The sequence below is a fragment of the Spinacia oleracea genome, chromosome 4 (genome assembly GCF_020520425.1).
Source record: "Spinacia oleracea cultivar Varoflay chromosome 4, BTI_SOV_V1, whole genome shotgun sequence".
Taxonomy (NCBI): Eukaryota; Viridiplantae; Streptophyta; class Magnoliopsida; order Caryophyllales; family Amaranthaceae; genus Spinacia; species Spinacia oleracea.
The window spans coordinates 135,314,278-135,341,233 of NC_079490.1; the positions used below are offsets into that span (position 1 = coordinate 135,314,278).

At 36.4% G+C, this 26,956-nt stretch overlaps 2 protein-coding genes and 1 long non-coding RNA gene across 3 annotated transcripts; 2 read left to right on the top strand and 1 right to left on the bottom strand.

Moving 5' to 3' along the window:
- The first annotated feature begins 8,882 nt into the window (after window positions 1-8,882).
- LOC110777250 (uncharacterized) lies at window positions 8,883-10,009 on the top strand. Its single transcript, XR_002530376.2, has 3 exons — window positions 8,883-8,897; window positions 8,988-9,192; window positions 9,793-10,009. It is a non-coding gene; the product is annotated as an uncharacterized lncRNA (long non-coding RNA).
- A 4,684-nt stretch (window positions 10,010-14,693) lies between these two features.
- LOC110777248 (protein TIC 21, chloroplastic) lies at window positions 14,694-19,211 on the top strand. The gene is made up of 4 exons (XM_021981853.2): window positions 14,694-15,073; window positions 15,929-16,186; window positions 17,063-17,266; window positions 18,797-19,211. Exons 1-4 carry the CDS (start codon window positions 14,795-14,797, stop codon window positions 18,908-18,910), a joined length of 855 nt encoding a protein of 284 aa, XP_021837545.1. The 5' UTR covers window positions 14,694-14,794; the 3' UTR covers window positions 18,911-19,211.
- Window positions 19,212-19,553: 342 nt separating this feature from the next.
- Window positions 19,554-26,872, bottom strand: LOC110777249 (reticulon-like protein B11). Its single transcript, XM_021981854.2, has 6 exons — window positions 24,304-26,872; window positions 23,997-24,177; window positions 23,751-23,892; window positions 23,595-23,664; window positions 23,335-23,513; window positions 19,554-20,071 (listed from the first exon to the last, which is right to left on the bottom strand). Exons 1-5 carry the CDS (start codon window positions 24,362-24,364, stop codon window positions 23,344-23,346), a joined length of 624 nt encoding a protein of 207 aa, XP_021837546.1. The 5' UTR covers window positions 24,365-26,872; the 3' UTR covers window positions 19,554-20,071; window positions 23,335-23,343.
- Window positions 26,873-26,956: the final 84 nt, after the last annotated feature.

Consider the following 26,956-nt stretch of genomic DNA (forward strand, 5'->3'; position numbering starts at 1 on the left):
TGTAAATAAGGTAGTAGATATAAAGAAGAAAACCATATTTATTTATATTTATAATAAACTATTTCCTCCCTCTCTTTTTGTTTTTTACGTTTGGTATTTTGCACGCGTTTTAACGATGAATTAATGTGCATTGAGATTTTATTTTTTTTAACAAGACAAATTACGTTTATTTATAATGTTTTCACTTTTATCAAAATTTTGATATTGGTAAAATGAGAAATTTTAATGGGTCAATGAAAAAGTGTGCGAGATAAATTGACCCAATGAATTTAATTGGTTTAAATAATCATTGGACACAAATTTTGACAGAATATTAAAGCATTTATGTGATAATATAAAAGGAGATGTAAAGAATATTTTGGGACACCCATAAAGAAAAACGTAAAGAACAAAGAGACAGAAGGAGTAGAATATTAAGATATTCCTACCTTTTTTGTAAAATGTGGAATAAGTTAATATAAGTTAAATATTTTAGTTTTCAATTACGTCATTGTGACACGGTTTAAAAGTCGCAAGTTACGCCCTTTATCATTTTCGATTGCACAATTAATAAATCCTACGTTGTTTGGCATTACACAAAGTAGTCAACCAAGTATATTAGGAAATAAGTGCAAAAAAGAACACAAAACCTTAGAAGTTGAAACAATGATCCCCCCCTACCCCTAACCTAATAAGTCACAAAGGCATTACAAATAAGAAGAGAAATTAAACACAATTGCTTTTTTTCCCTTGTACAAGTGAGTCAACAGGATTACAAATTATACAAAATACTCAGTGAGCGTTGATTTGAATAGGTAACCTATGTATACAATTCATTCATCTTAACCACTGTGTCAATATATTATTGGTGCTCCGTATTAAGGGCGCGTTACATTCACATAATTTCAAACATATCTTATATGAACTTAATTGAATTTGTTAGAATTTATCAAAACTTGTTTTGGTTATAAAGTGAACCTATGTAGCCTTTTTTTGCCCCAAACTTATCTTATTTGACTATAGTTGAACATATTTAAACTACTTTTTTTTCAAAAATGATATTGCGACCTTTAAGCCATGTCACAATGATGACATGACATGTTTATGTGTCATGAAAGTAATTGGAAACTAAAACATTTAACTTATATAACTTATTATATATGTTAAAAAAAAGTAGGAAAATCTGAATATTCTAATTTATTATATATATAATAAATATTTGTTTCCTGCTTTGCATCGACTACTTATTGACATACTAGTCTTATATGCACGTGATACGTGCGGGAGTATATATATATATATATATATATATATATATATATATATATATATATATATATATATATATATATATATATATATATATATATATATATATAACCAACTGTTGTAATATTTTTGGTCTTTACTTTGTATCTTCTCATCCTAGCAACTTATAACATGCAGAGTCATTCAATCATAGCAGAAATTATAACTTATATAAGTTCAACCAAACTTATAACATGCTAGTTTAATGCAGAGTCATAGCAGAAATTATAACTTTTTTTAAAGAGAAAAGGAGAACTACATTCATTCAATCATAGGCCCTCGAATGGGAAAAACGGGACATCAGTCCAGCAAAGTACGATGGAGTTTTTTAGAAAATAAACAAAGTAAAAGCATGAAAAGGAAATGAGCAGTTGGCTCGCAGGCCTGACATAGTAAGATGATGTAGCTAGGAAAGGGAAAACATGAAATCTACTGTTTGAAACCATTGAGATCGAACTGGTACACATTGAACCTGATGATCGATTTTTAGCTCGAAGGCTAGAGCAGCAATGTTATGGGCAAGTTCATTGGCTTCCCTTCTTGTGACTTAGAATTTTACTTCCCAATTTCTTCACAGTAGCTCGATAATATCTTGAGCAATCAGACCAAGTTCAAGATTAGCCATAATTCCAGTTTTGTCCAGCGTGGCTTAAAACCAGGTGGTTTGCTCATGTATAACACCAAAACATTTCCTTTATAAACGACAGCCTGCAAATACCAACAGAAACCAATTGAATGAAACACCCAATTGAATGATAGCATGATTAACATGAAGCATGGCATGATAGATGTATAATCAGTATGATATCATAGCAACAGAAACCAATTAAGCATAGCAGTGATATTAGTTCCTACAATCTCAAGCTAAAGAAGACCGCTAAACCGATTCTTCTCTTCACATAATGAAGACTTTGAGAACTTTAAAAAAGACACATATAAGAGACTCATTGAAGTAAGAACAAATAATCTGCAAACATTAAGTGTGTGATTTGAAACTTTTCACACCTAGGGTTAAAATCGAAAATCATCTCAGGATATCCAGAGAATCAGTAACGACATTGTAGTCCTCATCTATGTCGATTCATCTGCCCTTTTCCACCAGCTCCTATTCCCATTCCCAGTAATCAATGAACTTTACCAAGATTCAAGACCTTAATTCAGTGCTTCTCCATTTTTTCTAACCCATTTACACCAGAAAAACTACATACGAATGTGGAATAAGAACAACAAAATTTGAAGAAACTTAATCAAAGGATTGCGTATTGATTTAAGAAAAGAGGGGAAATGTGAAAAAACACATGAGTATTGATCTACTCCCATAAGAAGACATATTTAGATTTGTATAGATCTACTCCCATTCCATAGAAACAAAATAAACTTTCTGATTTGTAATCAACATTTCAAAACAGGTTCAAAACTCATCAAAAATACCCAATTCCCAAAATCGATTTTAGTGCAAAGATTCTTGACAAATAAGAAATACCCAATTTCTAGAATTGGTTATTATGCACATTCAGCTGTGTTCAAATTAAAACAACATCCTTTAATTTTTCTTGCAGATTAAGCTACCAATAAATATACCAAATTATCTAAATCGATTTATTTGTCCAAATTAAGCTCAAATTCTCGACCAAAAACACAAACTAAAAATAGAGTAATTGTTTTCAATTTCAATTTATAATTTACCAACTCCCATATTTCTTTTCTCTTAATCTCAAATTAAAGGGTTCCTGTTCATCTTTAATCTTTATAGCGCACAAATTCAATATGAATGTAGAAAAACATCCAAAAATAGACATATAGAGTACAAAAAAAGGAGACAAAACAAATTACACTTTCCTATTTGAACATCCCAACAAAACCCTTTAATACCATCTCATATTTGTACTCAAAATGATCTAATTTTCTGATCATTTACCACTTTGTATTACGGTTATGTTTCAAAGAGGCCATGATCTCAAGTTCTCAACTATCCTAAAAGACCTTATTCGTTTTTTTTTTTTAATTGACGGGCTCAACACTCTAATTATTCCACCATGGAAACTGTTAAAAATGGTAGAAAAATATCATTAATTAGTCATAAAGAAAGCTGCAAAAACCCGCATTAGAGAGCATGAAAGCACATTGATAGAAATGGCATTTGCTTAGGAATTGCATAAGCATCCATTCCCTACTTACCAACTACCATATTTCTTTTCTCTTAATCTCAAATTAAAGGGTTCCTGTTCATCTTTAATCTTTATAGCGCACAAATTCAAAATTTGAAGGTAGAAAAACACCCCAAAATAGACAAATAAAGTACAAAAAAAAGGATACAAAACACAATTACACTTTCGTATTTGAACATCCCAACAAAACCCTTTGACACCCATCTCGTATGAACATATGAATCTTCATCTAAAGAGAGAGAAAAAACGCAGAAAAAATTACCTTTCTCTCCTTCATTTTCAGGCCTGTTCAAATATAAATCTGTGATTTCTTTCTCTCCTTCATTTTGCTCCTTCCTCCCACTCCAGCTCCTTAAACTGAACCACATATTTCACCCCTCCCAATTTGTTGGAATTTTAATCAAACATCTGCCAGAAAAAAATCAGGAAAATGGGACATAATTACCAAAAATCAAGAAATTACCTCCGATTTTCGGGAATTGAAGTTTAAGGCGAAATAATTGATGAGAGGAAATGATGCGAAGGAAGATGAGTAGATCGAGCAAGAAACCCTAGAAATCGAAGACAGGTATAGAAGCTCAGATAATTGGGGGCGGCCTGGCGGGAGGGTGGCCGAAGATCGGAGAGAAGGTGGAGAAATGTAGATAGATTTTTCTACTTGCAAAATTTTGTCTTGGTCGCGCCGTCTTGATTTGGAACCCTAATTTGCAATCCGTACTTTGTGCGCCTGCATCGTTGTTTTTCCACCATGAGGAATCTAGATCTTCGAAATTTGTTAGGATTCTTCATTGTAAGGGATAAAAATTTGTTAGGGTTCTTCATTTCAGAGTTTAAATTTCTAGGATTTCGACGGGGACCGGGGAAGAAGACAGGGAGGTTTTGGAGTTACAGAATTACCCTGGAGTTAGGAGGGAGAGATTGTGCGAGTAAACTGTATTGAAGGTCCCTAAACTTTGCCAAAAGGAGCAGTTAGGTCCCTCAAGTTTCAAAAGGAGCATTTAGGTCCCTCAAAATAGATGAAAACGCTGCTTTTTGTTTTCCGTCACTAACGGCCGTTAAAATGAATATAATAATATAAAAAATTATTAAAATAAAAGGAGAATTAATATACACGTAGATTAATGATTGAAAACAGATGATTTTGATGAAAATAAGCCTTTTCCAATTACTTAGCCTTTTCAACTTACTTTTTCAATGTGTACACGTGGAAACCTTCCAACTTCCCTCGTTTTTTCTGGTTCCTTCCTAATAATGTTTTGGCGGTATTTTTTTTACTGTTTCCAACCCTATTTCCCCCCTTTTCACTTCCTATTCATATGGTCCCCCCTCCCATTTTCACTCTCAGTTGTCTTTTTCCCATTTACTCAAACACTTAAGAGAATTTGAAGTTATTGCTCTGAGTTTTCTGCAAAAATGGGTTCTTGCGTATCCAACAAGAGGACTGCTGATAAGTGGGAAGTTCGCACCCCCAAGAGAACAAGAATTTCCAGATGGGACGAAGGTATTTTCATTTAATTTGTCGGTTTTTTCAATAAATGTTTGCAGTTGAGCCATGATAAATTAGGGCTTTTTTGTTAAGTAACTTTTTTCCAAAATTGGTGCATGCATTATCTTGATTGTGGTGTTTTATATGTTAATTTAAACAATCGTGGGCTGATTTCGCATAATTTATCAATTGAAGTTGGAATTAGGGTTTCGTCCGTTTTTACTTTCCAATATTTAATTCGAATTGATGCTTGCATGTTCTTGAAAATGGTGTTTAATATGTTAAATTATACAATTGTTGCCTAATTTGGAATTAATTTAAACTAGATTTTGTAGTAATTAGGGTTTCACTAACTGTTTTTGATTCACTTAAATAAAAAACAGAGTTTGATTAATTCGAATTGATGCTTGCATGTTCTTGAAAATGGTGTTTATTTAAACTATTGTTTAATTTAGAAGTATTTTAATCTAGATTCCGTATAATAATTAGGGTTTACTTACTGTTTTATTGACTTTGGCCGTTACTTTGACTTTAGGAGACCTTGCTTTAAGGGAGGCACACCCCCTTTGTCATCATCAAGACATCCTCATCACCCAGATCTTCACCAAGCTGGACTGGGAGGGGCAGGCTGCTGTGCAGATGGTATGCAAGCAGTGGCGTAGGTGGGCCAAGTTGCGGTAGCGCCTCCCATACCACTACCCTCAAGGATGCTACCGCGCGTGGCTGCGGGAGTGGGTGATCATGGACATCATTGACAATGATGGCCGTGACTTCCACGCCTGGATGGACAAGGACATGACCGTCTACTTTGACGGCTTCCCCCTCCTTTTCAAGGAGGAGGAGTAGCTGGTGGTGGAGGCCATGCAGGGGTGGGTGGTGGTGGCGCTGGTGGTGGCCCCTCTTTTGTCAAGATTATGATGATCCAGCTTGTTTATAGCTTTTTTTATTTTTAATTTTCAAGGACAATTACATTACTACTGTCATTGCAATTAGGTTTTTGTGAATGTGACAAATGTTGATTTTTGGTATTTGTCACTGCTATGACAGTAGTTTATATCTAACCGTAGGCTTCTCCCTCAATAGTGGATTGAGGTTTGAAATGTAAGGGTTGAAGCCTACCCTTTTGTAAATGCAACTGAAATGATCATGATGAATGAATGAATGCAACTTTAACCTTTTGTTATCTCTTGTGTTGTTATTCAAGATTTGGTTTGGTTTGATTTCTTAAAGTTTTTTTTTTAATTGATATTGTTTTAACTTTGATCAGATGTTGATGATTTGACTTTGAACCCTTGCATATATGTGCATCATGATGGTGAATGGGTTGTGCAAGGTGATATGGTTTATAGTGGGGGGAGGGTGGATGTCTTTGATTACATCCATGAGAATGCAGATGGCAAATATGTTAAGGAATTAGTGGATAGTTTAGGTTATAATGATATAGAGAAAGTACATTTCTGGGACCCTAGGAAAGAATTCAAGAATGGGGTTAGGTTTTTAGGTTTTGATAGTAGTACTTGTGACCCTTTCTTAGCTTTACTCTTTGAATACAAAAGCATTCATATATACATTGAACATAAAATCAAACCCACCTACAACTTTAACCTAAACAGGAGTGAAGGAGGGGGAGGAGGGAGAGGTAGCTTCCTTGAGTTGTTGAATACTGATGTGGTTGACTTAAATTCTGATTATATGGAACCACCTTTTATAGTACTCCCACCCAAACAAACTGAACCTCAACCTGAACCTCAACCTGAACCTCAAATTCAACCTCAAAATGTGCCCCAACCTGAAATTGATTATGATTCAGAGGGTACAGATGAGGATGATGATGAGTTAGCCATTGCTAGGTCTAAGATATCTGATGATATGAGAAGGGAAAAGGCTTATTTTGAGGAGTTAGTAATGCTGAAAAAACTAGCAGAAAGTAAAGTAGAAGGTGGTCTGAATTTGGGGGATGACTTTGATGGATACAGTGACTTAGACAGCCCTAGTAAGTCAGAAGATGAGGATGATGTTGGTTACTTAGTTGCACCACAACACCATAAGAGGGGGAGAGGGAAACAGAAACAAAACAACACTGAAACTGAAGAGAGGGAAGCCACTTTTTATGTTGGGCAACAGTTTGAGAATCCAAAGACATTTAGGAAAGCAATCATAGATTATTCAATTGATAAAGGAAGAAACATTCCATTTTCTAAAAATGATTCCACTAGGGTTTGTGCAGAGTGTGAGCACAAAGATAAAGGTTGTAAATGGAGAATTTGGGCTTCATGGGAGAGAGGAAGAAGGTCATTTACAGTGAAAACATTTGTCAGTGAGCACACTTGTGGTAGGACACCTATCATTAAGAAGATGACTTCACATTGGATTGCAGAACACTACCAGAATCTGTTTAAGGTTAACCCTTACATGAGAGTGTAAGATATTCAGGAAACCATTTGGTTAGAAAAGGGTATAAGGGTGAGCAAAGACAAGGCTGCCAGGGCTAGGAGAAGGGGTCAAGCACTCATTGTTGGTGAATACAAAGAGCAGTATGCATTACTCCCAAGGTATGCAGCTGAGATACTAAGAAGCAATCCAGGGAACACAGTGAAGTTGAAGTTGGATGCAAATGTGTTTGACAGACTGTATCTGTGTTTTGAGGCACTTAGGAAAGGGTTCTTGGCAGGATGCAGACCTTTCATATCACTTGATGGATGTTTCTTAAAGGGACCATTTGGGGGTCAATTGTTAGTAGCAGTAGGGAGGGATGGAAACAATCAAATGTTCCCTTTGGCTTGGGCTGTTTGTGAGGTTGAGAGCACTGACACATGGAGTTGGTTTCTAGAACTTCTAGCTACTGATTTAGGCACTAGTAAAGGAGCAGGGTACACTTTCATGTCTGACCAACAAAAGGGTTTACTTGCTGCTGTGTTAAATGTGTTTCCACAAGCTGAAAGTAGGGTGTGTGCAAGGCATGTGTACTGTAACTTTAGGGGAGTGTTTGGAGGTGGTTTAGAGTACAGAAAACAATTTTGGACTATTGCAAAAAGCAACACAGTAAATCACTTCAATGAAAACATTGAAGTAATGAGGGGTATTTCACATGAAGCTGCTGAAGACCTACTGAAAAGGAACTACAAGAAATGGTGTAGGGCATTCTACACTCCATTATCTTGTTGTGACAGTGTAGACAACAACATGAGTGAGGTGTTTAATGCATACATCTTGAGTGCAAGGCACAAGCCTATTATTACCATGTTGGAAGATATCAGAGAGGGTTTGATGGAAAGACTGCATAAGAAAAGAGATTTCATTGGGAAAAAGGAGATAATGTTGTGTCCTAGGATCCAAATTCAGTTAGAGAAACACAAAATTTGGGCTAGGGGTTGGAATGCATACTGGGATGGTGGGTTTTGCTATGGAGTAAGAGAAGGTGCAACACAGGTTAAGTATGTGGTGGATCTGAACCAACATACTTGCAGTTGCAATGCATGGCAGGTGAGTGGGATTCCATGCAAACATGCAATTGTTGCTATATGGAATAAAGTAGACCACCCAGAACAATATGTCAATGCATATTTCTGCAAACAGACCTACATGAAGACATATGAATTTTTGTTAGAGCCTTTAAATGGTCCTCAAGAGTGGCCTACTTCTGATAGCATTGTTGTGGCTCCAAAGGTGAAAAAGGTCAATGGAAGACCTAAAACAAAGAGGAGATATGGTGTTGGAGAGGTAACTGCATCTGGTAAGCTGAAGAGAACAGGTTGTTCTATGAAATGCAGCTTATGTGGTACAACAAAAGGGGTTGCAAGAATGCCCCTAAGCAACAACAACACAGCAACAATCATGCTACTGCAGAGCAGACCACACCACAACAACAACACCCAAGAACCAGTTCAGCTATACCAATGCACAATAAGGGTGTGGGTATTTATACCTACCCAAATGGGTATCAAAGAATAGCTACTGTAAGTCATTCAATATACTCAAATTCTTTCTTACATGTTACTTTACTGTACTGAAGCCAACTTGTTCCTAATTTGTTTTAATTAATGCAGCCTATATCACAACATTTCCCCACACCACAGAGGCAAAGACCTCCTGCAGCTTTCTATTCTGATCATGGGGGTGAGCAAACCATCTACTCCTTCCCTGCACATGACTTCCCATTGTCACAGACTCAACCAAGTCAAGGACACACAATATCAAGCCAAGCATTGCAGGATCTTGCAATGGCTAGAAGATTAGAAAAAAGACCATGAGGTTAGATTTTATTGAATTTAAAGTCTTCATTACATTTCATTAGTGCAGATCATTACATTTTACCTACCCACTTAACCCACTTAACTTAAAACAAACCAGATAAAAAAAAACAGAACCACTAGGATTACAACCCACACTTCACATTTCACACTAATAGGTCTTCTCATCTTGCTCATCACATAGTCTGCCTCCCTCTTCCTTGCATAATTGTTAGCTTCACTAAGTTTTGTCCTAAAACTATTAACTTCAGCAGCAAGGCTTTGTTTATCTTGCATTAACCCTAGTATGACAATTGTTTGCCAAGTTGTTGGTTCTTGTTCATCAATCCATCTAAAAAAGATGCAACCCCTTCTGTTTGTTTCAACATCATAATCTGGACAAGCAATGAACCTCCTTCCAGGATTTTCTTTTGTCCATGCCTTTTGAATGGATACTGTGAATCCACAGTAGCACCTCTTAGGGTGTTCATTATCACCATTGTTGAACAAAGAGATAGCACTGTTCATCATTTTGCAAATAAATTACGTTTTAATAATTATTTCCTAAATATGTTAATTATTGTTAAAATAAGCTAACTTAAGATTTTAAAAAAAATGGCAGAAAAATACCTTTTTGTTGAGAAGAGTCAGCTATGGTGGAGCAACAGAGAAAAAACACAGAGCAGAAGATGGAGAAGAAAGAATTTTTTTTTTAAAGTGTTTTATTGTTGTTTTGTTTGCCATGGAATGTTAAATACTCTGTTTTTTGAGAGCCTCAACGGCTATATTTTTGTAAAAAGCTAACTGAAATGAATTTTCCTTTATTTAATTATTGGTAAATGGTAAATGTAACTATTTTTTTGTCGTTTAGTGCCTTTTATTTAGTTTCCTTTTAATTTAATTGAATTTTAACGGCCGTTAGTGACGGAAAACAAAAAGCAGCGTTTTCCATCCATTTTGAGGGACCTAAATGCTCCTTTTCAAACTTGAGGGACCTAACTGCTCCTTTTGGCAAAGTTTAGGGACCTCCAGACCTATTTACTCGAGATTGTGCGGTCAGTGAAACTCTAGGGTTGGGAAGGAAGGATGGGTTTGTGAGGGTATTAACGTCTATTCATAAGGGAACACGAAAAGTGTATTTACTTTTTTGCCCTCAGCTGTTCCTTTATATAATAGAGATTTTCATAGAAAAATATTGCATACTACATAGTAAAAATATTTTGATGAAATATGACCTATGTAGCGCCTATATGTACCATTTAGAATCCAACAGTAGGATTGCGACAACTAAATATTGTCGCAACTTGCGACTTTTATCATCACCATTTTTTTCCCAGAATAAGTGAAAATAAGGTAAAAAAAACAAACTCTAAAAATTTTCTTAAAGTAATACGGAATAGTATGATTCTAGAAAATCTCTGTTGTATAAGTGAAGAGCTGAGGTTCTTTTAATAAAACCAATTTTGGTGTTGTAGACACCTACTTTTGTCCCCATTCCCGAAAGGGAAGGTTCGATGATGAGAACATAAATCTCCACTTGGCAACGCATCTCCTATAAAATAACGAATTTCAAATCACCCTTTCATTTCAGCCAAAGCTTACATTTATAGAAACCTGCTAAAAATAGTAGCCGTCGTAAAAGGTAATTGCTAAAAGTAGTAAGAATAAAAAGATAGAAACCTGTCAGAATTAGGTGTTGCACTCCAACATAAATCCTAAAAGAGATAGAAATTGTAAAAGGAATTCTATTCCTATCGCAATTCGATAAAAGAGTTAACGTATTAATTAAACTCATAACGAACCTAGAGTTCGTAAAGGGCTCAGACGCATTCGGTTGTAAATTGATACGCACCAAATAACTCGGATTAAGTCTCTTAATGGACTCCGTACTCTACAGTCCAATCTGACAAAGAATTCTGCCCAGATCCTATTTTCAACGCCCAGCCCTGGGCGCCGAAATCTTTGACGCCCAGTGCTGGGCGCCGAAAATACCTGGGACGGATTCTTTTCCTAATCCGTTTCGTATTCATATTCCTGAAAATCTATCTTTCTACGCCACTTTTTTCCTATAAATAGACCCCTAAAACCGACGTGAAAAGGACACAACACACACAACACACAATTCATAATCTGAGTATTGACTCCGACCCTAAGCCTAAGCCTCACGCTGCGAAATTGATCCCGCGTTCTGTCGCAATTGACCCAAAAGTCGAACAGAACGTATCCTGTCCCTTGTAGCTGATGAATTAAGCCCAAATACTGGAACACTGCTCAGAAACCCGAGATTCGTTAAATAAAAGGAGAAATAGCAAAGCCAAGTGGTTAGTTTTCTGAGAACCGTGACGCACCTCTCAAGGGTGCGTTGTAATGTGTCCCTTCGCATGATTTAATCGCTTTCATCACCCTTTTATAAAATTGTCAAACTATTAACTTGATTGATCTATCACGCCTAATAAGATAATACCTTGGACAATTGAATTATCATGCTAGGTACCTTAAATCAATCTAAATAAGATAATCATGATCTATTTAGTATTATGTGTTGCATATTACTAAAATCAATTCAGAATAGTTTAATAGTTTAACGCATGTCCCTTCAATTATTTATGCTGAGCTAGTAAGGATAACCTGCCTCTGGAGTTATCGATGAGCACTCTTCTCGGTAGTTACAGTCCCCCGAACTCTCAATCTCTGCCCTGCGGGTGTACGTTGAGCGATCCCCACACCAGGGATCACAAGGGAACCTATGGCCGTCGTGGTCGAACATAATTGCACTCCCTTTATGTCACGATAACCGGGTTTTGTCAGTTTTTCTCATTGTCGTTAAAAACTGAATGGCGACTCCTATATTACTAGTCGATTGGGTGTAAACTCACAGGAAATCTCACTACACTTGATCTGACAACGTCACGCCCACGAGGGACGAGGTCATGCATTAGCCTCGTGCTTTTTCGACCCCCTCACAGGTGTCCCCCTTAGAATAGACGACAATACCCCCACCCCTAATTAAAACCCCCATTCTCCATTCCAAACCCTAGAAATTTCGTCTCTTTGAGCGCACACTCTTCCTCTCTTAACTCCATCGCCCTATCTCTTTTGTGGTAGTTGAGGTTCTGTTGTAGACCATCTCTTTGACATTGTTGCTCTGTTGTTGTTGTTGTTGTTGTTGTTGTTGTTGTTTCTGCTGCTACTACTGCTTATGTGTCCTCGATCTCCTCCTTCGTCCATCGCTTATTTACGTCCCTTTCCCAAAATCAGTTGTCTAACATTAGTTGGGATGTCGTATGTGGCATTTGGACAATTGTTTTGGTGTAAATGGAGTTTTGAAATGCCTCGAGATCTGATGCCCTTTTTTCAAAAATAAAATAAAATCCGAGAATACTTTACTGTTACTGTGTGAGATTCTTATGCCTGTCTTGTATCTGTAGAATTCAACTTACGAGAATTAGGTTGTGTTGATCATATTTACATTGTCATCAATCATATGGAGGCTTAAAATGATTTTGTGTGTACCAGGTGGTTATGGATTTGCCACTTGTGGACCATTTGCTTGGGGACTTTGCTACAATAGGGAATTGAGCCCAAGCCAAAAGTATTGTGATGAAAGTTACAAGTACACTTACCCCTGTTCTCCTGGAGCTGACTATTATGGCCGAGGGGCTATTCCTATTTACTGGCATGTGTACATTTTGTTTTGTTTCTCACCTGTTTGTCATTCTGCTTCATATGGTTTTCATTTCATCAGGTGTAATCTATTAGGAGTATGTATTTACTCAGTTTGATCTGCCGTGTATGTTTTATGTTAGATTTTTTGTGGGGATGCTCTAAACGATCGCACATAAAATAAATATAGTATATAGTTTGCTTAGTTTTTTTCACTTATATAATAGAGATTGCGTATTTCCCGCTTTCAAAATTCTTTTAAGATAAAACAAAAAATAATAGATTTTTTGTGTTATTGGTTAGTATTGATGATTTGATCTTGATTTTATAGTATATTTGCTTCAAGGGATCAAATTTACTTTTTTATATTCGCACGCATAGCGTGCATATATAAAACTATTGCACACGTATTAGTACCGGGCCCGTGAATCTGTTGTGATACCGTAGACAAAAATCAGTCCATCTTCCAATAATCTTGTTTTTGTATTTTTTAAACATTATAATAAAAACAAATTAAGGTAATTGTGGGTAAACTACGAGGTCTTAGGAATTTTTATTGTTCTTTTATACTTCTACTCATGAAGTCATGATGTTATTGTTCGTCCCTTTGTTGTCTTCTTGGTGTCAAGTATTTGTCACAAAGAATCAAAACATGGGCTAGTTTTCTTGGTTTCTCATGATTATTTCACATTTGTTTGAATTTCAGTGAAATCAATTTGAATAGTGCAATATTAACTAGCCTATATTATAAATGTCAAATGATCGAAAATCTCTCAAGTTAACATGAAAAAGCTTCTTTTTGTGAATAGATGTTGAATTTAGTAAATTTTTGTCCAGTTATCTGTAAAGTAAGATGGTACAGAGTACGAAGTTGATTCTAGTCATACTACATGCTCCATAGTCAAGCTTGAGTATCGACTCCAATGTTTATTTTTAAAAATTTAGTCCTTGTTACTCAAGATTTCAGCCACATTCTAATACATTTGTACAATGTTGTTGATCATGTAGCCATGTGACACGTTAAATGTATAATCTTATGACGAGATAAATATTTTAAATATTACTTTAAAAAAGTTATCCAGTGTCATGTAATTTTCTAATATGTTTAATTTTCACCACTTTAGTGAAATTATTTGTTGTTCTATAGTAGAAGATTAAAATAGTTGTTTGAAAAATCCCTTTATAAGTAGCAAATCTGCAAATGAAAGTCTTCTTCAATGGTTATAGGAGTTGCATAATTTTGCAGTGTTCCCATTATTTAATAAAAAAATTTAGGATATAGTGTACTGATTATAAGAGTTGTCTAATGTTCTTATTAACGAAAAAAAGGCAAATATTTGGTAGAGATAAATAGAGTTGTCAAAAATTGATCTGATCCAACTTCAATCCAACAAAAACCAAAATGAGTGAAAAATAGAAAGAAGAAGACACTAATCCATACAGTGATACAGGCACAAACCCCGCACAATATATTATCCGATACAACCAACTGATTAGAGTACCAATTGAGGTTGACATGAGTGGTTAAGGGCCTCTTGCTCCTTAACCAAGGTCTCGGGTTCGAGCCTTGGGAATAGAAAAAATCTCAACTGGGAGGGATGCTGCCCATCGAGGTACCCATGCAAACTCCCACGGGAGATTACCTCGCCGAAGGCGGTGGGAACTCCTCGTAGTAGAACAAAAAAAAAAACTGATTAGAGTCAATCCGTAACCAACCATATACGGGTATAACCCGATTTTACAACACTAGATATAAGCGCATAAGCCCAACCCAAGACTTCAAGTCCAAAAGCCACTGTAAAGGCCCATCACAAATTCAAGTATGTTACCCACTAGTCCACTACCATAGTGAGAGCTCGATCAGTAGCTTACCTTCACTGATTTCACAACGAAAGCAAGCATATTTTAAAAAGATATTTTCCCTTTTTTTGGTTCCCTTTCCAATCTCTCATATTTTAGTTATGCAGACGCTACTCTTACCGGCGGCTCGCCCCGGCGTTCTGCCGCCGTCACCGGTGGTAACAACAGCCGCGCATTTACACCTTTCGAGGCGAATACCTATTTCCAGTCGCTTTCTTTCTCCTCCTCCGTCGTCGTCTTCTTTATCTTCCTACCTTCCTTCTCTCTCTTCGACACAATCGAGAACAATGGCGCACTGGCTTCCTCTAATGGCGTCTTCTCCTGCTTCCACGGGTTACGGTTCACCGGTTGATGAGTCCGACCAGGTTAAACTTACTCAGGTGAGTTAGCTCACTGTAATTCAACTCTTTATGGGTCGTATTTCATGAATTTCTCGTGATTAATTCTAGGTTTTGCTTCTATTGTAAAATGCTGATGAATTTCTCCAATTTATAGTCCGAGTGCAATTGGTAACTGCAATTGAATTAGCCTGAGCGCATATTACGACTCTAAATTGCCGAATTCAGTGTCAGATTATGTTATTTATCCAGCTTAATTAGACACTGGTTTTGAAATTATAATCAAAATTCAAAGTTTTTTCTGTTCAGAATGTTATGGTTTAAAACCCTAATCTGACAGTAATGGTAGAATTTGGATTCAAATATGTTGATCTTGAGCAAATAAAATGGATTTGTACCTTGCAACCCTGAAGCAAATTTGAATTAGGAGCTGTAGACTGGTGATACAAAAGAGAGTTACTACTTAGCTAATGACCGTGATGGTGAAATTCGGACTCGAATGTTGTGGTCTTTGGACTGTTATGTTGCTTATGGATCGAACTTGTTTGAAATAGTATGAATGGAACTTTTTCTTTTTGAAATTAAACATAATTGCTCAAGAATGTGAAATTAATACTTCAGTTGGGAATGAGGATTGCCAATCTGTGATTGGAATTTTTCTTGATTAATGCACATTCGTTCTTTATGGAGAGATTATCTCTCCCCCCCTCCTGGGGCTCAACATGCTTTCCTGTCATCAGGTTTGGATATTTTAATGGAGTTCTGACTTGTGGAAAAATTTAGGAATATCTTTAGACAATGCTAACATGGTTGCTCGTTGATTGATAGTTATTGGTTTTACTTGCATGCCTGTGCCTTTACTGTTATTTACACCTTTGATGTTTGCATTTTGGACAGGTGGCTAAAAGACTAGAGAACACGGCGAGATATTTCAAAAGGTTGGGCACATTTGGGTTTTGGGGACAGCTAATATGCACGATTGTTTCTGCTGTGATTCTTTCATTTTCTGTTGTAGTCACTGGAAAGATCACATCGCCTGTTACCTTCTACGCTACTGCCGGTGGAATTGCTGCCGCTTTTATATCTGTTTTTTGGTCATTTGGTTACCTTAGGCTATCAGAGAAACTCCGCAAAACAGCAAATGACCCATCAAAGGTATGACCAAAGAGAAAACTACCGTTTTATTGCTGTAGGCATTGTTCACCTTTTGCAATGGTTTGTCCTTTGTTCTTTCGCGTTTAACAGAAGTAGTCTTCAGTAAGCATTTAAATTGTCATTTTAGAGAATAGAATAGGACACTCAAACTCTGATTCATGTCCTCTTTTTCCACATTAATGTACCATGTATGATGTAATAGAAAGCTTAGGCTCAGTTCTGGACTCAAGTTGTGAAATTCACGATCATGGTCCTAAGCTTTGTAAGTATCGGTTGGCTTTCTCATCAATTAGGATTTCCTTCTGGGTAGTGACAGTATAAGCTGTACTGTTATCTGTTCTCTTTCATGGTTTTTCTGTAGTTTTATGGAGTAGTGTTTATAAAATTTGTATGGTTACCGCCATACAGATGCAGTCAAATCAGAAGTGGTGTAAAAAAAAATTGGAAAGCAAGAAATGGTATAAAATTGTGATCTGTAGTTTGTCATATTTTCCCCCATGTCCGAGTGCAATATAGATAAAGTTGTTATTTGCTCTTGACTTTAGTTTGGGAATTCCTCTCACAGGGACTGCAGTAACTCTCACTTGAATCTGCAAAATTTTCTACTTCTAGACTTTGTTTTGGCCTTTGTAGTTTCCATGCACTGGCAATTACTTCACTCTGTTTTGCTTTCAAAAATTTCCATAGATTTTATGTATGTGCATCTTAAACTTCTTTCTTTATGATTCTCTTATTTTCCTACTTCTTAGTCCTTTCCAATATGTGGTCTTTTGTGCTGTTTGATTTGAGTAGTGATAGTGAATAACAATCTGATTCTTAGATATTTTGTTATCCTTCTGCTCAAGAGTGATTTTATAGTTTTCTTAATGGTTTTAGGCTCCCCCACGTGCTGATGTTGTCAGAAGTCTGAAAAATGGAATAGCTGTGAATCTGCTTGGTATGGGTTCTGCTATCCTGGGAATGCAAGCCACTGTAGGATTACTTGTGGCAAAGGCGCTCACTACATCTGCAAATCCTTACTATCAGGGTGTAGCCCCTGGAGCTAGCCCTGTTCTTGCTCTGGACGTGTTCTTGGTCCAGGTATTCATCTTTGGAACCTAAGTTTTGAGCCACAGAAATGCAATATCTGTCTCATGCAATTTTGTGTATTCTTGTTTCACAATTCCTGCCCTCCCTATAGGCAAAATGACATATTATGGGATTCCTTTGTTGACTATGGGTTAATGCACTTGAAAACAATTTGAAGGTTATTTTATTAACATGCAAAACTGATGATAAATATTGCATGGTATTCTAAAGTGACAAGTATAATGTATTGGAACCCTAAAGTGACAACCAATATGGAACAAAAAATATTTGCTAAAAGAAGCACATACGGAGTTCGGGGGTGGGTGTTGGTGGGGGGTAAAAGGAAGAGCTAGAAAGTGTTCCAATTTATTTTCATTAATGTATCTTGTTATTTTGGTTTTAGATGGATGCATATGGTACATCTTGTCAAGGAGTCATGTTAACCCTGCATGCATCTTATGTTGGCACCTTGCCACAGTTGTGCTCACTCAGGGTTACAAATGTACCTAGCAACTTTATCTAATTTTCTTTTGTGATGAAAGTCGCTTCTACAATGCTGTGAAGGCATACTGTAAAGGTCAGGTGAGCATTTAAGCATACTATGAAAGGTCATGTGAGCATTTAGGGATGTCAATGGGGCGGATGAGGATGTAGGTCCCTCCATTCCTATCCCCACCTAAAATTTGCATCCAAATTAAAAAACTTAAAAGTCTCACCTACATTCATATATCATATTCAAACAAATCCAAACACAAAAAAATTGATCACTTTTAGATTTTTTTAAATACTTGATTTGATTTGACGGTATGAAGTGGGGCGGACGGGGATGGGGCAGGTCCAACACAAAATCCACACCCGCCCCATCACCCATGGCGGGTACGATATTTATACCCACCCCTGCCCCACCACCCACTAAACTTCCCCCCATCCCCGCCTACTTGGGGCAGATGCGGGGCGGGTCTCCCATAAATCCCGCCCCTCTGACATCCCTAAGCATTTCTGATGAGTGGAATGGACTCCATAAACAAGCTTTTGAGTCATACGTAATAAATCCAAATGACACTATCCTTTAAATACGATGTTCATCTGTTGGACATCATACAAAATGTAATGAACCAAACTCAGATTAGTTTCAGAAACCACGCATTTGGGGACCACTATGAAAGCCTAAAACCAGTGGAAAAAATAATTAAGAGGTTATCAGCTAGTTAGGCAAGTTGAAAGATTATATACTCTGTATGTAATAACCTCAAAAGTCTTCTGTGAACAATAATCACCCTAATCAAGTTCTTACTCCCAGCTCATCCCGCAACAAACTAAAAAGAGGGTAGAGGTCCTGATAAGATATTCCATAATTTTGTTGATTGATTTTTAAATTTTAATTATTAAATTCAATTCTCGTGAATTTCTTTCCCCCCCCCCCCCCCCCCCTCCCCCACCCCTAAAATTAAGAACAGGAGGTGTGGAAGGGAGAAGAGGGATAAACAGAAATGTATCTTCTTGACGAACTCTCAATAACTCATTTGCTTATTCCTCTTGCAGGCATCAGCTAACACTATACTGTCTCATTTCTTCGGTCTTGTTTCATCTTTGGAATTGTTGCGGTCAGTAACATTGCCTACTGGTCAAACTGCTCCTGTTGCCAAGACCGCTTAGAGTTTTTTTGTGCTCTTATTTTCAACTGTACACAAGTGAATTCTTGATGAATTTCTCGTAATGGTCACAGACAAATTTCCTGTTGATATTTGTGTGGTGAACTATGTCAATAACAGTTGTAATAAGAAAAGGTTGTTAGGGGGTGAGGATTAGATAGCTGATTTTATTCAAATTCATAATTATGATGGAAATCATATATTTTGTTTAGCAGCAGTAACTTGAGGAGTGGAGAGCTATTTTATGTGATGCAAGTGCAGTTCCCGCGAGTATATTTTCACCATTATTAAATTCTTATTTTCTACTTGGTGATTGTTTTTGTTCGCAATTTGTTGTGTCAGAGGTTCTTGGCCCAACTCTTTTTCGCTATTGTATGGAAGTGAGCGTATGCAGTTTGTCCTTTCTATATAATGCTGATCCCTCCTTTGTGTCCACCTTCAGCTGGGTATCAAGTATCAACTGTTAAAATTTCATGGTAGGAAGAGACACATAAATGGAAGGGTCTGAAAAGTGTTCGGCCTTAGGTGACGTGTCTTCACTCCATTTTGCCACATTTACAGAGTTTATGTTTGTGTCATATAATAATGGAAGGTGAAGCGTCTTCACTCCGTTTATGTTCGTGTCATGTAATAAGAGAATGCACGACTTTCCAAAGAAGAAAATGAGATGAGAGAGAGGATCTTTTAGGTTATACAAGCAAAGACCTAACCAAACAAAATATGGGAAGGTATCATTATGTCCTCCTACAGCTTTGCTAGACTGCCACACATTTCAATCCAGAAAAATGAAAAAGAAAAGTTAGCAATACATATTCAACTATTAATCTATATTTTCGCCATGAAAAGGCGCTCAACTATTTCCGGCTTCATGTGGTGACTGAGAAAATACAACAAAGCAAACCTAATATTGATGATTTACACTAAGGTGTTCCAATATCTGCATCAGAGGAAGTGATGATCTCCAGATCACCACCTAAAACATATCTTCCACTCTTTCTCAGTTCTGGAACAAAAGCCGTAAAGCCAAAGAATCTCCAGCTACAAATTTTACCCACTCCTTAAAATCCTTGTAAAGCAAAAATCAAGTCACTCATTAAACAATCTCCGGTTACGGCGAATCTTGAATATCGTGTAGTATGCACATCTTGAACATCTTGAAAATTCTCTGAAAATATAGCAGATAATAGGTAAACACATTGACCAAGCAACAAAAGTTCTTTAGTAATACATCAAATGTGCATGGATTTAAGGCAGAATGAAATGATTAATTAAGCAGCAGAAGTAATACACCGTAGAAATGAGCAGAGAGAGTGATCCTGCTCCAACCATGGGATCACCAGTTTATGGTTCTATCATCATCTATGCCCCCTATAGCATACTATTTGAATATGCAACATTGCAATTAATTATTACACAAGATCAACGAACTAATAGTTTATATAGAACGGAAAGTAACGACTCCAAGAAAGTGTACAAAACTACAACACCACCAAGATATTTTCTGTTTTGCTGATGTATAGCTTAAGGATAAGTTTCAACTAACAAAGATTTCCAAGGAAGAACACAAAACAATCAACATGTGCAGGTCCATCTGCATGTTAATTCTCAACTTCAAAGATAAGAGAAAATTCAGCCAACCGTTGAGCTACTTTTTTCCCCTCCTGTCATACACGATTAAAACAAATAAACTGAAACCGCTGACCAGTCTATTGTTGCATCAACGAAAGCTAGACAAGAATAAAAGGCTCTTGTCTCAGCTTAAGACAAATAACACAGGACATAAACCAGGCCAAAAAAATGCTGTACGATCTCCCTAAAAATCATTCTGTGCACTTGTTAAATACTCAGCACACGAATTTGTAAAAAAGCCCTAAAAGCAACATTCTAATGGCATACAAGGTTGTCATCATCAGCCTCACGGCCCTCACCCATATCATCCAGGCAGTCACTATGACTTGACTACTTAGGATTACCCCTTGCTAGGGCTTGCAAAACATAGGACTAATAGGAGGTGCCCTGCTTAATCAAGGAAACTTTCAAAGGAAGATGTTTCAGGTAATCAACACATTTCACTCAGGTGCTCATAATTTCTAACAAAATCCACTGCGAGAGAATCAGTATTCCTAAGCAGTAAATCATCCCATTCTACATCTCTATCGAAACAAAATTTTAAATCTCCACTTTAAAAAATATCTTTGCTTCCTACTACAGAAGGTTTTTAGAATCACAGAAACACTATCTTCTGAACTTCATGAACCGCAGAAAAAATCTTTTTAGAGTAGGTAACAAGATCAAAGTATAGTAAATTAGTACTGTTGTGATCAAATATTACCAAATACCATATTACCAATTATGACACAAAAATACAAATCCTAGCTACTTTATAAGTTATAACAAATATCAATAAATTTAGTTTCCATCAATTTCACTGAAACAAATTTTCTCTTCTATGGAAAGGTCAAATCCAGCCATTCCGTATAGGGCCAGGAATAATATTTGGCATACAAAACAACCAATCCCGAATGACCAACATTTCTTATAAGAATACCTAGCCACCACACTAAACATATGGGGGAGGGTGGGACTCTGCAAGGTGGATCAAGCAGTCCTTTTGCTTTTCTATACAAGATCAACATACTCCAGGATTCCAAACCTATAAATCTTCAGCTGGAGAAGTAACTGGAGAGAAAAGCAATCTTACCCTTGACCAGTCAAAACCAGCAGAGATTTCTTTTATAAAAATAACCAGTATCTACTAATCTATAACATGATAGTATAGAATTAATAATATGTACATCAATCTCATTTAGAATCAAACACTATAATAGAAAAAATTACGGAGTAATGTCCTTTTAAAATCACGGTTGTCAACAGAAAGGAACAATTAAATCAGGTAACCAATCTTTTGCAACATGAAAATAAGCACTCGTTCAGAAAGAAAAATACGGGTGGAATACCACACTTAGATAAGGTGACAGATTTAAAGCAGAGAAATCAGTGCTCGTTACAAAAAAGGAAAATGTCCATACTCTGAAGCATATTAATAATTATCACTTATTCAAAATATTAACACCATTGTACTATCAAATCACCTGTGATAATACAGGACCATAAAGGCACCAAATGAATCTAAACTTCACTAGTACCCAAAACCAGAAATTATAAGTTGATTAGACAGAGGCAAATATAATGACAAAACACCTTCACCATATCCATTTTAATTCTGAGGCCATACTATCTAACTCACAAATACGCCAAAGTAGATAAATGAAAAGTATTTCAAAAGGAAATAACAAATTCAATGAATGCAGAGCTTCATCAATAAGACGTAGTTGCAAGTAGTACAACCAACGGTAAGTACATAGTACAGACCAGAGTTGAGAACTTGAGATGCTCCTCTACAAGAAATTATACCCAACTTATTTAATCAAACACATATTTAAGATATGCCGTATCAAATTGTCCAATCTACAATAATGTTGCATTTTAAGTAACACTGCAAAAGAAGGCAACATGACAAAAACACACAGGATCAGAGGAAGATTTCTCAACACTACAGCTTCCGTTAGGCCATTAATGTACAGATTCAGTGTGTATGACTAGAATAAATGTTGGGAAATCATATTTTGTGTAGGCTTTCCGTGTACATGCAAACTAGTCAGGCTAGAGAACAGTGACTCAATCATTTCTCGCTAGGCAAAAATGGTCCTACAAAACTCATCAAGGCTTGACACTCACTATCAACGGCTGACTTAATTATTCAACTAAAATAAATTGCTGAGGGGCATTTCAAGATTTACAACTTATCAGTTATCACCTAAATGCAAACTCTACTAAGGTCAGGAAGTCGCCAACATTAAGCTAATGAAAGACACAAGTGATAGCCTAGTCCTTGGACATACATAAGAACATAAGATATCAATATGAGTATATGACAAGGAATGTTAGCAACCCTTTTCGCTTAATACCGAGGGAAAGGGAAAGGGAAAGGTTCAAGTTATGTGAAAACTTTAGGGCTTAAATTCTTGATAAACAGTGAGTGTCAGCTTAACAAACATACTCCACGATTCGTTATGCATTGAGAAGAATTGTGTGGAGAAGGAACCACAACCACGGCAGAGGAAAAATTGATAGGATGTAAATATACCAAGTTTGAAATCTATTTCAATTCCCTAACCCATTATGCTTATTTCAATGCTTTGATACTACAACCATTCTATGCATCCAATAGAAACCACTAAACAGGTTAATTGGATACTTAAACATAAAAACCTCTTAATTAAAACAGGTTTAAAAGCCTGTGAAAACTTTAACCTAACCCCAGCACATTTAGTCATTATAAGCAGAAAACTATTGATGATTCATTTTCTGTAATTCAAAGGCCATGCCATGTCAAGATATCAGTGAAGAACCAGGGAGTAAGATTACCACTTCAGCCTACTGAGTTTTCTTCTTCTTGTACAATGAAACTGGGATCTTTCTCAAAACAGTTGCATCAACCTTTCTGTAACCTGATTCAATGATTCTACATGCCACTTGCAGCTTTTCATCAATACGGCTTTGGTACTTGTCGTATAACACTGGAACCGATAGAGTAAGAAGGAATCCTACCAACATAAATCCAAACATCGAAGTAAATACACTGCGAAAACCCTTGAACAAAAGTATGATAATAGAAAAGCACTCACCAATATAGACAAAAGTGACGAAATTGCACAAACTACCAATAAACGAAATCAACCATAACAATGCCGCAACCTAAACAAAATTCAGAAGAAGAAAACATGATTAGAACAGTAAGAAAACATAACACACAAACTTATGCCACACCAGAGTTACAATACCTGAAAAAGAACCCTCAAATTCCCACAAACGGCAATCTCATGACCAACAGCCAATCCACGATTAACCCAAACTCGAATCACATCTGCCGCCTGCTCGATCGACTTCTCAGATACTTCCAAATCAGGGACAGGTGGAAGAGGTCTAATTCATCAAGCAATCACAAACAATTTCGCCAAATTTTAATTTCCACCCAACAGCAAAAACACCATCATCATAAAAACTTAAAAGTAAAGATAAACAAATACCTATTGAGAAGAGAAGCGGATTTGGCCCAGAAAAACAGGATGACAACAAGGAGTAAAAGCACATTAGCGACGAAAGTTAGAGGATTATAACCAGCACGTTCAAAAAGAATCCACAATGATGTTGATGAAACTAGCAATGCAATACTCCCACAACGTTTTCTCCATAATAGCACGTCTGCCACTGAAAAAAAAAATCACCGGAAAAACGAAATTGCGTCAAGAAAACAGCAAGAAAGTGTCAAATTATGCATGAATACCAGAGATCAGAGGCAATTGAATTGAGAAATGAAGAAGAATAGGAGAATACCAGGGCCAGCGCCGAGAGCTTGATGAACAGAAATGCGACGATTCGTATGAGATTCGCCCATTTATGATTGTTAGGGTTTGTAATTGTTCTGATTCTTTGGAGAATTAGGGTTTCTGATTCGAGATTCTTAGGAGAGAGAGGGAGAAATTGGAGGTTTGGGAAAGCAGTTGGCAAGAAATGAGAATGATTTTGGGTTTCTTTTGTCAAGAATGAAATTGAAAATGGTGAAGACAATTTTACGAAATTGGGAAAAGGGGAATATTTTATACAATTGTTATTGTGGTAATTGACAGTTGACACTTGACGTGACAGATATCTAGCGGGTGGGATACTCGGATCCACCCAGCCCCAACACTCACAACAATCGGATAACGGGTCGGATCAAATCGGTTTATAAATTTCATGTCCGACCCACCTTTATTGGGACACGGATTTTTTAAGTCGGATTCAGACTTAGATTATATTTATTAGCGCTGGCAAAATTGACCCAACCCAACCTGAATCCAACCCAATGATAAAGGGTAGGGTCAAGATTTTCAACCCGTTTAATTAAATGGGTCAATCCAACCCAACCCGTTTAATTAAATGGGTTGGGTCAGGTTGAAATTTTCAACCCGAAAATAACCCGCCTAACCCGTTTAAGTTCAAGCAAGTATGTAATATAGATCTGTAGAATGTTATTTGAAAGATTTTATTTCTCATTTTTCTTTCAACATTGAACAATTATTTGACGTTTTGATTATGTCAAATACATATTGAAGTATTATTTTTTGCTATGAGATATACCACAAAAACATCATCTCGCAATTCTATAGTCAAGTCAATTTACACTTAAAAGTGAAAAATAAATTAAACGGGTCAACTTCAGGTCAACCCGTTTATAGTTGGGTTGGGTTGGGTTGAAAATCTCAACCCGTTTAATTAAACAGGTCGGGTTGGGTGGGAAAATCTCAACCCGGTTACAAATGGGTCGACCTGATTTCGACCCAACCCAACCCATTATTTATCGAATTTGTATGGATACCCAAATTCCACCTTTTACGGGTTTCAGATCGAATTTTCAGCTGGTTCATATTTTTGTGCGAATAAGCCACAAAGTATGAGGGATTTAAACCTGAGACTTGGCTTACAAAGATCATCAATCTTAACCACTAAGCCAACACTTCATTAGTTGAACATTAAGCTTGTAATAGTTGAATAATACGGAGTACATTCATAATCTGAAACGATGTGCAATTTGGAAACTTAATTTCTGGACTAATCTCTAAATAAGGATATAATTGTCTGAGGTATTTATTGTGTTCAAGCACGGATTATTATTACAAGTAGACTTGATCAAAAGACGGTTGGGGCGGGCCGCCACAATAAAAGTTTGCCCACTATGTCGGGCCGGGCCATGCCAAGCTTTGGGCCGATTTGGTGTGACCAAAATCCGGTAACTCGGGTAAAAAATAGCGGGCTTTTCGTGCTATTTTCAGACCAAATTTATAACTAAGGGTCCGTTCGGTATCATTTTGAATTTTTAGTTTTTAAAAAACCGAAAACTGGTTTTAGTTTTAGATTTCAAAACTGAATCAAACAACTTTACTTATGGCCAAATGCTTCGTAGAAGTATGACTTTTTCCCTTTTCTTTTCTTTGGTTTTTTAATAAAGTATTGAGAGTGACATTATTGGAGCCCCAAATATCCTCTTTCTTCTGTAGCTGCTATTTTCACTTATTTTAGGTCTGATAAGATAAAATAAGATAAAATAAGATAAAATAAGGGCCAATAAAATAAGATAAGATAAGATAAGTTCAGGGTCAATAAGATAAGATAAGTTCAGGGCCAATAAGATAAGATAATATAAGATAAGATAAGATAAGATAAGGTAAATATCACATAAGGTTACACTATAAGTTTCAATAAGATAAGGGTCAATAAGATAAGATAAGGGTCAATAAGATAAGATAAGATAAGATAAGAGTCAATAAGTTCAGATAAGATAAGATAAGGGTCAATAAGATAAGATAAGATAAGTTCAGGGCCAATAAGATAAGATAAGATAAGTCAAATTCAGGTGAAGAGAACACTACCTAAATGGAACTCCAATATAGAAGACCATTAATAACTTACCACCATTACTCTACTCGAATCACTTGCTTGTCTTCAACGGTTCAACACCGTTCATTCGCAATTCAATTCTCAAAATTGAAAATATCAAACCAATTTGTTTTTTTCTTCAAATCTTATTATCATGGAAAAAATTACCAAATCAAAAAAATCGGAAACCAAAAAATACAAATTTGCATCAAAAGAAAAAAAAACTCCAGATTTTTCAACCTTTTAACGAAAAAATCCTTAAACTTTTAAGGGTGAAAGTATTGAATTGAAAGTATTGAAAACCATAAATTAGTTTGATGAAGATCTGAAATTATCAGAAGAGGCGGAAAGATAATTTCTTAGACACATGAGAATTTCTTGGACTAGATCTGTAAGACTAACATGGAAGTAGGGGGAGAGAGAAAATTTATGGAAGAAGGAAGAAAGAGTCAGAGGAGAGGGAGGAGAGAGAAGACCTTGAAGGTAGAACGTCTTTCCCCAAAAAAACCAAAACTGTGAAACCACTAAAACTGGTTTTTACTTTTCCGTTGTGATTTAATGAAAAGTAAAC